At 33.7% G+C, this 12,740-nt stretch overlaps 1 protein-coding gene across 1 annotated transcript in view; it reads right to left on the reverse strand.

The window, feature by feature from the left end:
• The window catches only part of LOC142610200 (polyribonucleotide nucleotidyltransferase 1, chloroplastic), a 63,539-nt gene that overhangs the window by 4,261 nt on the left and 46,538 nt on the right, over window positions 1-12,740 (reverse strand). The window contains exons 13-21 of the mRNA XM_075781950.1: window positions 10,078-10,170; window positions 8,943-9,121; window positions 8,550-8,733; window positions 8,040-8,087; window positions 7,675-7,747; window positions 3,276-3,349; window positions 3,072-3,179; window positions 2,875-2,969; window positions 23-86 (exon numbers count right to left, since the gene is read on the reverse strand). Coding sequence (XP_075638065.1) covers window positions 23-86; window positions 2,875-2,969; window positions 3,072-3,179; window positions 3,276-3,349; window positions 7,675-7,747; window positions 8,040-8,087; window positions 8,550-8,733; window positions 8,943-9,121; window positions 10,078-10,170 — 918 coding nt within the window. The remainder of the gene's footprint in view (window positions 1-22; window positions 87-2,874; window positions 2,970-3,071; window positions 3,180-3,275; window positions 3,350-7,674; window positions 7,748-8,039; window positions 8,088-8,549; window positions 8,734-8,942; window positions 9,122-10,077; window positions 10,171-12,740) is intronic.

Below are 12,740 nucleotides of genomic sequence, written 5' to 3' on the forward strand. Positions count from 1 at the left end.
AAAATTGGGATGAAATATATACCTCTCGCCCAGGGGCTATCTCAACAAAAACTCCATAAGGAGCTATTGATTTGATCTCACAGTTCCTACAAAGCAAGAGGCAAGTGATCAAATACATCTCAACCTCACAAATTAAGCACAAATAATAGTTGGAACCCCTAGACCCTAGTCCACACTGGAATTTGACCACTAGAGAATCAATGTGTGAACCTTTGTTACGCACGTCTTTATCAGGGTTATGAATCATCAAATAGAAAAATAAATAAAAAAATGATTGCATCAATGTAGTCTTTCCTTGAACCCAAATAAATAAATAAGGGGAAAAAGCACTTTCCCCCCTTTACGTTTAAGGTAGTTCACAATTTCCTCCCCCCCAAACTATGAAACCAGACAATGTCCCCCTCCATCTCCTGGAAATGACCCAATAGACCCCATTCCGTTATTTTCTGCATTAAATCTGACAGAATTTTATGATTCCTAGAATATTTCATTGTGCAATAAAATACCCTCAACTAAAAAAAAAAAAAAAAAACCAAAAATACCCCAAGTCAAAACCAGTTAAATTAAAGATTAAACAAACTACTAACTCCCAAAAGTCCCCAAAATAATTACTATCAAAGAAAACCACATAATCTCAAAAATTGAACTTGTTTGTGGACTCTGTTTTAGATGGATTGGCAAGGGCAAAAGCTAGCAGAGCAGCTGATGCAGATAATGCTAATGGCATTTGCAGTGGTGGCTTTCTAATCGATAAAATAACCACAAAAAAAAAAAAGTTTATATATAATGAAGTGAACCCCTTCACTAGGAACCTGTTTGATTTCTGAGAAAAGAGAGGGAAAATAAAGCTTAGGCCTTTACATTAGAAGTTAAAATGGTCCACTTTAGTCAATTAAGAGAGAAAAACTTCAATTTGAGTTAATTTTTCATTTCTACAGAATCAAACAAAGGATATGTAAGGAAAAATATAAGTTTTGAGATTTGAGTTTATTTTCATTCGATTTTCACATGGAGCAAACAGAACTAGTAAAAACTAAATTACTCAGAAATGGTGGGAATTTAAAACTTTGGTATTAGGAACAAGACCAAGACAGAGACTTAGAGCCTGTTTGGAAGAGGGTGTTTTTGGATCATATCACTCAGTTTTCATAACTGAGTTCTCAAAACACGTGGGTCCCACTAAAAAATTCTTGTTTGGCTTGGTTTTCAACCCTTGTTTCCATCACTCAAAACTCAAAAATTTGAGTTAGAGTAATGGAAATAGGAAACAGCATATGGGTGTTTTCAAAAACTGAGATAGGAAACTCAGTGGCACCAACGTAAATATTCGGACTCCGTGGAGCTCATAGCTTGTGTGTTGTCATGTCAGTTCAGAGCCTATTTGATATTACCATTGCAAATTTGGGCGAAGACCATATCTCACTTCCCTCAATATTTTAGCCAAAATTTTCCCTTTTTCTCACTTCCCTCTCTCCGTTTTCTCTCACATTTCTTTACTCCAGCAAAATCCCAACAAACCCATTCCAAAATCACCCAAAAAAAAAAAAAAAAATTACAACAATCCTAAATAACCCAAAACCACCAAACCCACCACTGCCACAACACCAACACAACAAACCCAGTGCTGCCAACAACCACCGTGAAATTGAAACTCAAGCCACCACCAAAACACCAAAATCAACCCACAAAACCAACAACCGATCCACACCACCGAAACACAAAACCAGCCCCAACCGATTCAAGCCACACCTCCACCACTCTCCATACCAACCACCACTAAAACTGAGACACAAGAACTGAGACCGAGAAACAACTGAAACCCAAAAACCCAATCTCAAACCCGATCTCCACCATGACCCATAACCCAATCTTCACCGTGACTTAAACTAGATCTCCACTGTGAAACCCAGCCAACACCCAAATGACCACCACCGAAACCCGCCATCACCAATCCGAACCTAGCAACCACTGAAACAACCCACCACTTTAAACCCAATAACCATTGATTCAAACCAACCAAAAACAGCTAAGAAAGAAACAGAGAAGAGAGAAAAAAAAAATCAAATACAGATTGAAGAGGGGAGAGACAGAGAAAGCTAAGAAAGAAACAAAGAAGAGTGGAAAAAAAATCAAATATAGAGTGAAGAGGGGAGAGACAGAGAAAGAGAGATAGACAAAGAATTTTGATAGAAAAGAGGGAGAGTCAGAGAAATCAAAAAGTGAGAGAATGCTATAGTGAAAGAAATAAAGCAAAAGAAGATTTTTTGTTAATGAGACGCGGGTAGCAACAATAGGCAACACTGGGTAGTGTCAGAGAGTGGGGTCCACGGTTTTGGCAAAAAGTTGTAAAGATATGCAACTGAGTTATGAGTCCAAACAAGTGTTTTGCAATTTTTGAGTGAATGTGAGGTTTGAGTAGGGAGTTATGAGTTTTGGGTTTGAGTTATGAGTTTTGAAAACTGAGCTATCTCTAAACCAATTTTGAGAAAAGGAAGAGTGTGAGGTATACGGTTTCAGAACTACTTGATTAACCTTTTTTTTTATTTTTAATATTCATTTTAATCAATTTGTGTTATTGATTGGGATGTTGGGCCTGTGGGTTTTTTGGGGTTATATGGTTTTCTTTGATAGTTGTTAGTTTGGGATTTTTGGGAGTTAGTAGTTTGTTCAATCTTTAACTTACTCGGTTTTGACATGGGGTATTTTTGGTATTATATTTTTTTAGTTGAGGGTATTTTAGACATTGCACATAGAGAAACATTGTTCGGTTTCAAAGTTTAGGGGGAAAATTGTGAACTACCCCAAACATAAAGGGGGGAAAGTGCCTTTTCCTTAATAAATGAAGAATAGCTTTTGACTGGAAAAAAGGGATACCTATAGATATCACCAACAGTTGGAACCATTGTCAAATTACTAATAATAGCTTTTGACTTCTCTAAACTTGATAAATCCCTTGCAGTAATTTTCACCTACAAAAGCAAATATCAAAAACACTCAAATAGACTAAACTGTGGATTTAAAATATCAAAAACAAAAAAAATATTAAAGATAAAGCCTTCTTCTGATCTTACAATGCCATCATCTTGTGTGTCAATAGCCTCTACCCCAGTTTCTTCAATAATACTCTTAACCTTCTTCCCACCAGAACCAATGATAGCATTTACTTTCTCTGGTTTGACCTACAAACAACATGGTGAGGGAATACATTATATGTTGCAGTTCATCAATTTTAATTTACCAAGCAATATAATGAGTTCTACAGGTGATAAACAAACCTTCATGATGTGAATTAATGGGGCATACTTTGAAAGCCTTTTCAGGGGGGGAGGCGAACATTTCAACATTTCAGCTGAATTATCAAACATTAAAGAAAAATTAAAAAAATTAATTTTAGTTTGAAATGATAGGACAACACAAAACACTTATTAAATGGCTCTATAGAACCCGGGAAATTGAAAGAAACAGGACTACACAGACTAGACTGAGAGCTAAAAGGAGAATCAAATATGTAGAAGATAATATATTGACGCATGATCATGTAGAAAAGAACAAAAAATGAATAGTTTCTGAACAGAAATCATATTTACATGCTCTACTGTTCATATGCAGTGTATGTTGTTAAAAAGGACAGTAAATTATTGACACCACTAAATTGGCAATCAAAAGTCAAAGTACCCTTTTAGCCTTTCTCTTACCAAGAAAAAATGTTGTATAAAAGTTACGATAATGAGCATCGCATTCAAATGCTGGCAACTTTTGTGAACTCTATTTATAAATTCTTCAATATGAACAATGATTTAGAGTTATTTAAAGAAGTATGTAACAAAGAGAGTTAAAAATGGCTAAGGCTATTGTAGGCATCAAGACCTGGAATGTTCAAATGATCACTGGATATCTAATAGTCATAATTTTCTGACATCATTTCTAGATGGTTTAAAGTCAACATGTGATGTATCAAAACATCCCCCAGCTTGGTACCTCCTTCTCTTGTAAGAGCATGGTGGGGGGTGAAGGTTGTAGATTCAAGATCCATTGGGTGCATGTGTAACTAACCAATAAAAAATACCCTCAAGTTTTATTCAAAATAAAAGGAATTTAAATCAAAGAGTTTTTAATCAATTGAAATTGAAATTTCCTAATTTTATTATCTATTTTAAAGTAGTCACAATTTTATTGCCAAAATGAAACAATCTAGAATACAGGAAGTGTGAAAGAGAAATTTCGAATAATATTCAAGACGACATTTGGGTATATGTAGCCAGTATTGGCAATTGAAGGGAGCCATCTACAAACACACACAAATCTTTATATTTAACCTTGTGTGAAGGGATTATAAATTGGGTGGTCTCTGCATTTTTCTTTATTAGAATTTCTTGATTTATTAAACTTCCAGAGTGTGATTTACTAGAGAACTTCTTTTTTATAACTAGTATACTAGGGGATAAAACCTCTCAGATTTCTTTAATATAAAATCTGCTTTAAAATAAAGATAAAAAAATAAAAGAAACTCAGAGACCAGGGCTAATTGCTGTACGTAGACTAAAAACCTGTAGCATACTTGTAATATGATGAGAATTAGCACAAATTTTGAGTCTTACAATTTAAAGGAAACATATGAAGCTCATAGTTTTATCATACGATTGCAAATAGCAGTTAGTTACCAGAAACCTATGAATTGCATGAGTAATTTTCGTCTTTTCTTGCAAACTAGCATGCAATATTATATACAGTTGGCAGGAGTATCTCTCTCTTTTTTTAATACAGTGTAATTTTTCTTTTTTAATTTGGTGGAGGACTAACTGTCCATTTTTTTTTTTTTTTTTTTTTTTTTTTTTTTTTTTTTTTTTTTTCTAGTTGTTGGAAATAAAAAGAAGAAGAAGGAATTATTGGTTCTGAAATAGGAGTAATTTCCTTGCAAGAGTGGGAAAAAGGTAATCACCTTTTCTCACAACAGCTAGGAAAAATTCAACCGTTAGTCCACCAAATTATGAAAAAGAAAAAAAAAATTACAGGGTAAATCAAAAGAGAGAGAGAGAGATACTCCTGCAAACAGTATATAATATTGTACATTATAGGGTAAATCACAGAAATGGTCCCTAACCTTTAGGCCTTGTGTCAATTTGGTCCATGCTATTAAGTGTTGGATGGAAATTGCTGCGTCAACAGTCATATTTATGTAATATGACCTGTACAGCCACACCATATTACACCAAAAAAAAAAACCTTCATTGTGTCTGTTTCTCATGTGAGTGCCTGGGGAAAAATCCCTAACTCTTTAGCTCATCACTCATCACTCATCACTCCAAAATCCAAACCACAACCAGCCTTATCGCTCATTAGACCTCATCATTCATCTCTTTGAATATGTCCACCAACACATAAATTTCTAATTTACACCACCAACACATTCAAAGACCCACAGAGAAATCAAATTTCCATAAGAATACAACCCATTTTTGAGTAAGGGAACCCAAGCAAGCCAAAACAAAGAAAGAAAGAGTATAGTGAGACTAACTAATCTTTTTCCTTGAAGTCCCTTCAAAGGGGAGGGAAGTTTAGATGGAAAGAAGAGATTGAAAAAATAAAAATAGAATAAGAAAAAAGAAGAGGAAAGTGATACAGGAAGCAGTTTCTACTGAATCCGCACCCGTGCTTCCTAGATAAGAAGTTTGATTTGAATTGGTTTTTCTACTGACTTTAGGCCCAAAAATCAATTCATTATTGATTTTTTTTTTTTTTAAACTGCTTTCTCCATACACCAGATTTAGAAACGGATGGGAGATATGGGTACAATAAATGAGGTGACTGTTATGTTACACTATTAAAAGGTCAATAAAAGACATTATAAATCCATGTGTTTGGTCTTGTGTCACTAGAAACAAAAAGGGAAAGAAAACACCAAAGTCAAACGGTGCATTTTGCCTTTTTTTTTTTTTAATTGTTATTTTTTTAAATGAAAAAACACTTATTTCGGCCTGAATTGGGCTGATTCGGGGCTGTTTCGGCCCATTTTGGACCGAATTGGTCCTTATTGGGCTGAATCGGAAATTGAAAAAAAAAAAAAAAAAAAGGATTCGCCTTGGACATGGATGCGGCACTCCAGGAGCCACACCCGTGCTTCCCAGCTTCTTATTGAGATATTGCATAGATTGCAAGAGTTAGAAATATGAATTAAAGAATGGTGTGATTAGGTAGCTTTAGAATACCTTAGGACCCATGCTGACTTGGACAGCAACAGGAGGCTCCTCTACACCTTTTAGCATAAGACTAAGTGTGCATTTGGCATGATGAAATTTGTCAGCTTATTTTTGCTACAATTTATAGGCTCTACTGTACTTTTTTGATACTATTCATCAGTCCAACTGTACTATTTCAACTAACTTTTACCTTTATCTACAGTACTTTTAGCAAAAAGTTTTCAGTTTCAGCAAAATAAGCGAATTCCAAACAAACCCTAAGAGTTCAGGTCAAAACCCTGAATTTTATATCTTTGGCTACACAATTTCTTCTCCTACTCAATCCAATACCAATCTAAATCACACAACAGCAGGCGCTTTCCCTAGTAACCCAACCTTCTCTCTCTCTCTCAACGCTGAAAGCTCGCATTTTTCTTCAAGACAAGAATGGAGTTGGGTTTCATCACAAAGGGAAAGGAGTCAAAGGACACAAGCTGGTGGGTCATGGGTGTTCAAACTTGGGGTAAGTCCCACTCCCGAATTGTCCAAGAAAACCTCTTATTTTTTATATTTCTCATGAAAGTGGTATTAGTTTTCAAATTTTTCTAAAATAGTTTATTAACAAATATTCTAAAGGCGCTCATTAACCGAACCCTTTTGTAAATAATGTAATGTAGAGTTGAAATTTGTTGTTAACACGCCGTACAAACAGTTCATTTTTTATATGACTTGAATGACCTGAGGAAAGAGATATCAGTAAATTCATCACTTATATTAAAAAAAAAAAAGACTAATAACATATGAAAAATATAATTTTATTAAAAACCTAGTAATATTATGTTGAGAATGTGACATAATTGTCAATGAAAGTAGCTCCTCTTTCTACATAAACATCTCCTCTCAAAGCCTCAAAGCATCACTAAAGTGGACGGAATAGACCAAAGTGAACTGAAATAAACCACAATTGACTGAATTAGACTGATTGGACCAAAATGGACTGTGTGGACCGAAGTAGATTGAATATACCACATATTTGGTTCTCTTATGAGTGAAGAGGCTATGGGTTGCAGTTTGGAGTGTTGAGTGGTGATCTAAAGAGCTAGCACACACGAGAGAAATAGATGTGATTAAGTTGTTTTTTTAAATGTAATATGACGTGGCTGTACAAGTGTTGGTTGATGTGACAAAGAAATAATTTTTTATTTGGGCCGTTTGTCAAGTCAACAATTTCCATCCAACACTTAACAGTAGGGACCAAATTGGCACACACCGAAAGGTTAGGGCTAAATTGACACAAGTTGTAAAGATTGGGGATCATTTATGTAATTTACCCGACATTATATTATTGGCTGTACATGTTGGTTACAACATTAAAATGTTAAGATCCATTTGAAAAGAAATCCAGAATAATTACATCCATGTTCGCAACAATATCACCTCTAGAAAATCAAAGAGATAAGTTTTCATTTATTCTTGTAATAAATATTAGAGAGCATACCAAGAATGTGTTTTCGGCCATCTCTTGCTTGTAGGAGTGCCTTTCTCATAATGGGTAATGTAATTCCTCCCACCTATCATAGAAGGATCAATTGTAATTATTTATTAAATATAGTTATTGAACATTACTGATAAATTTCCAAGAAAAACTGATAAGTAAGATTTTGTTTTTGTTTTTATTTTCATTTTTTTTATTACTATTATATATACACACACATTCACACAGACAATTCTAAGGAGGATGTTGGATAGAAGCAGAATAGCATGCTGCATTCACAAATAAATGGCTGTTACTCCTAACCAAACAACAAAAGAAAGAGAGGTTTTGAAGAAGCTATAAATTGGAATGTGTAGATACTATCTCACCTTTATGTCCATCTGAAATGCAGTTACTCCTTCTTCATTTCCTGCAACCTGTAACCACCATTTTGTTTACCACACACGTCATGTTATTTTCCTTTGATCTTAATTGTTTGGCATTCCATTAATTCTGCAACACATCTTCAGTACAAGCATTTTCAAATCTAATAGAAAATTTAATTTGAAATCAATTTGATAAATTACCAATTGTCCCGAAAGTTTAAACTGTTAGGAAATTATGAATTTAATCATTTAACCATATTCTAACACTTCCCTTCACGTGTGGGCCTAAACTCCCCCTTAATAATTGAACCCAACATGTGAGATTTTCAATATTTTGAATGAGAGGAGGGGGAAAGGGATCAAACTCCTGAACTTCTTTTCTGATAACATGATAAATTACCAATTATCCCAAAAACTTAAACTATTAGGAAATCGTGAATGTAATAATTTAACCATTCTAACACAATTGAACACTCTAAATAAGTAAATAACTTATATTCTAGAATATATGACCTTAAAATCCATATCTCCAGAGGCATCTTCAGATCCAAGTATGTCTGAAAGAATAAGTGGAGTTCCATCTCCCCCAAGTTCCTGAGTGTCTAGAACCATACCCATTGCTATCCCAGCAATAGAGCACTTAATAGGAACCCCAGCATCTTGCAATGCTAAGCAACCACCACAAACAGATGCCATGCTGTTACAAAATAGAACTTGATGTTAAGGAGTAAACCATCATGTCAAGTAAAGGATTCAATGGGCAGTTCTTAGAGTAAAAGAAGACATTTTCTGCAGAAATATTCATCACATAAGTTGATCATGCCTTTAAAATTTTGGAATAACCTAAAAAACACATGATTTTTATTTTTATTTTTATTTTACAGATTAGCTAAAAAGCTTTTTCACCTCGAGGAGCCATTGCTTTCTGTGATGGTACTCTCAACACGTATGGTGTAAGGAAAATCATCTTCAGAAGGCAAGACTGGTTCAAGGGCTCTCTCTGCAAGCACTCCATGACCAATTTCTCTTCTAGTAGGTGCCCCAATTCGCCCAACTTCCCCAACACTTGAAGGAGGAAATGAGTACTGAAAAGTTTATACAAATTCTTAACATTTTGCCAGGAGTAATATATTAAAGTTGCAAATCCATCAAGAGATGACGTGATAATTAGCAGATTCTTCAGCACATTGAGAAGATCCATAAGACAAAAAAAATAAACAAACAAAATTAAAGAACAAAAAACAAAGTATCATGAGAGGTGCATCTAATAATTACCTTGATCAAGTCATTCATACAGTATAAGATGCATGCAGGGGCAGAATAAAAGGAAGAGCAGTAGAGCACCAAAGGGTGACAGGTTCATACAGAAACAGATTTTATTGCAGTCAGCAACTTCTTATTCTTCAAATCCACTAATCAGCATTGCATGTTAAACTAGTTGACATCATCTGTAATCTTTGCTCACAAATCTAAAAATTTATAGGAAGTGGAAGAGAATAACTACTTGACATCATCTGTAATCTTCCCTCACTTTATTAATTCTCTTTCTGTACAAGAATTGACTTATTTAATCCAAAAGTTTTATTACAACTAACCATTTTTATAGATAAAAAAAATTGACCATGATCTCATGATTTTCGACCTCACTTCATCTTTTCAAACAAAAATTAAGTTCAACCAATATATATATATATATATATCTTTTGGGTTTGTTTGTTAGTTTGGGATAAGTGAAAATTCAACCAATAGTTTGAAAAATCAAAGTAGAAGAAAAATCCAAAGGCCCATGCCTTCTTCTTGGACATATCTTAAATTAAACAATAATAACTTCAGAAATTTTACGTTTAAAGGGATTCATGACTTGCCTACAATTGGGTGGACAATCAACCAATTTTTAGTTCCATAAATATGGGCCAAAAAATATTAAATCATAAAAAATTTCAGGGCATAAATAGACTGACAAATATATTTATAGCTGTGAGCAACTATAAGAGAGGCTCTCCACATATAATTATACAAAATCAAAAGAAAATTAAGAGACCTGGAGATAAAACCTCTTCAGTTCATCTGCACCCTCAAGGTTGTCTATTCTTTGTGCCATCTGTCTATCACCAAGTGTAATCACTGCCAATGACTGTAAAACACAAAAGTAAGAAATAAAAAATAATAACATTATATACATTTTTTTGATAAGTAAAACGTTATATACATGAAACAAGGAACATAAATAAACTTTATTATGCACATAAAACTGCACTAATGGTAATTTCCTTTTGCATTTTCCAAGATCTTAACATGTGGAGGATGATTGGCAGTGCTAGCAGGATGGTCTTTATATCCTCGATTCCTCCGCCCCATGAGCATTTCAATCATGGCTTTTAGATCCCTCCACTGCACAGTTGTGGCTGTGGCATCAAAGATTAGGCCATCTACCATTTCAATTATTACGTATTCACACTTCTTTGTGTTTGTAAGTTAAATATCTCAAATTTTGTGAAACTTGCGAACTTACTAAGCACCATCATGATTTTCTTTTTTTGTTTACCTTCTAGCAACAGTTTTCATCCATTTACCATTGTTCATACTGATGTCTCCCATCTTCTCATGAGGTATCCTGGTCTGGTTTTCAATGGTTACATTTATTGATGATTTACTCTCGAAGTACTTGGTATATTTTTTTGAAAGAAAAAAGTAATGTATTTTCTTGCTTTAACATCTTTCAAAAAATAGCATTAAATCAACTTGTTACCTTGGTTAAAATTGTTTGATTTGAAATGGGAGAGATGAGGGTCTTCAGTCATACTTTAGTGAGCATGGGACTATTCACCAAACATCTTGTGTGCATACCCATCAATAAAATGGGGTCACTGAACATAAAGATCATCATTTATTTGATATTGCACGTTCATTATTGCTTACTATGTGATAAATTATTAGTTATCCCAAAAGCTTAATCTATGAGGAAAGAGTGAGTTTTAACAATTTAAACATTATTCTAAAACTGCCTCACTCTCACGTGTGTCCTCAACTCCCCCCATAATAAAAGAGCCCAATATGTGGGATTTTAAACTTTTTAAATGGGAGGTAAAGTGAAGACATAGGTTGAGCTTAGGACTACCTGCTGTAATACCATAAATAAAAATTGTTGATTATCCCAAAAGTTTGAATTGTTAGAAAATGGTAAATTTAATCATTTAACAATTATTTTAACACTATGAATGTCCCAAAATTTGATTTGGCAGATGCTACCCTCATAGCCGCATAACTCATCAATCAAATGTCCACAATTTCAAGACACTAATAGAGGTATTATCATCACACTCTTCCTCTGACTTGCTTCATGTCATCATGTATTTGATTGTACGGTATTGCCCATGCTCAGCACTCCACATGTGGTAAGCTAGATCCTCATGCCCTAAAGTGTATCTTTCTAGGCTATTCTGCAACACATACAGGATAGCGTTGTTACCATCCTCTTGTAAATTTTTTGTTACCATGGATGTTACTTACTTTGAGTCTTGTTCTCATTTTTATAGACCCAACTCCTCTTGAGGAGGAGAGAGCTAGTGAAGAGGAGCCTCATGCTCACTCTTGTGTATTGCTTGTGATTTCTCCGGCCTTGGTTAGTTGAACCATGAAGAATCACTCTTAAAACCACCCAAACAGCCTTATCTGATGGAATCTCAATAGCTTAATGAGGACATAGTTGTTAGTATCATACGATATGCAATACGCATCATGTTGTGTACAAAAAATTCCATATTGGAAGTGCTCATGAATCGTACGATACATAGGTTTGTATCGTATGATTCGTAGAATTGTACATATCATACGTTACATAGAGAAGTGGGTTAAAATTGATTTTTTTTTTTATATTAAAATTTGTGCTTTTATTCGAGTCCAACAAGTTATAAGATTTTTTTAACTCAAAATTATTGGGCTACTTAATTGAGCTGAATAAAATAACATGTCCAAGATTCTTTTCTTTTCTTTTTTTGTTTTGTTTGTTTTTTGTTTTCCCTCTCTTCTCTGTCTTCTAAAAATTTGGGCTACACACTTAACGCTTAACTTTCATATTTGCAAATTTATTTTCTATACTATGAATAAGGTATTAATTTTCAATATAATTATTTTTATTTTTGTTGTTATTGTTATATGTCGAAGAAGCTAGAATGACAAAATATATATAAGAAAAATTATAAAAATAAAAGAATAAGAAGATAGAGTAAATGCTGATGATAATGAAGAAAATATCAATGAAGAAATAATTTCGCAAGATGATGAACATTATGACAGCGATGACTTAGACGGAGTTGATTCGGCAAGATGTAGAATATGAAGAAAATAAATTATTATTGTGGCTCATATATCATGTATTATCATTTTTTAGTTTAATCAATTTGAACGTGTATGTTATAAGTACGTATTAATTTGATTTATTTAGTTAGCTTTGTTAAATATTATTACATAAGTAATGATTAAATTAGTCATTAGTCAAATATATTTCGAATTTATAATAAATTTATCTTTTATATGTATATCTATAATATTTTTTTATAAATTTTGTTAGGTGTTTGTATATCTTACAATATACGATACGATAATCGATTCACGATACAATTCACGTGGAATAGCAGCAACTTTCTTGGGTTGAAGGGGAGTTTCCTTTTCCTACTAAGAATGTCAAACTAAAGTATTTCAGAA

This window comes from Castanea sativa, chromosome 9 (assembly GCF_040712315.1).
Source record: "Castanea sativa cultivar Marrone di Chiusa Pesio chromosome 9, ASM4071231v1".
NCBI lineage: Eukaryota > Viridiplantae > Streptophyta > Magnoliopsida > Fagales > Fagaceae > Castanea > Castanea sativa.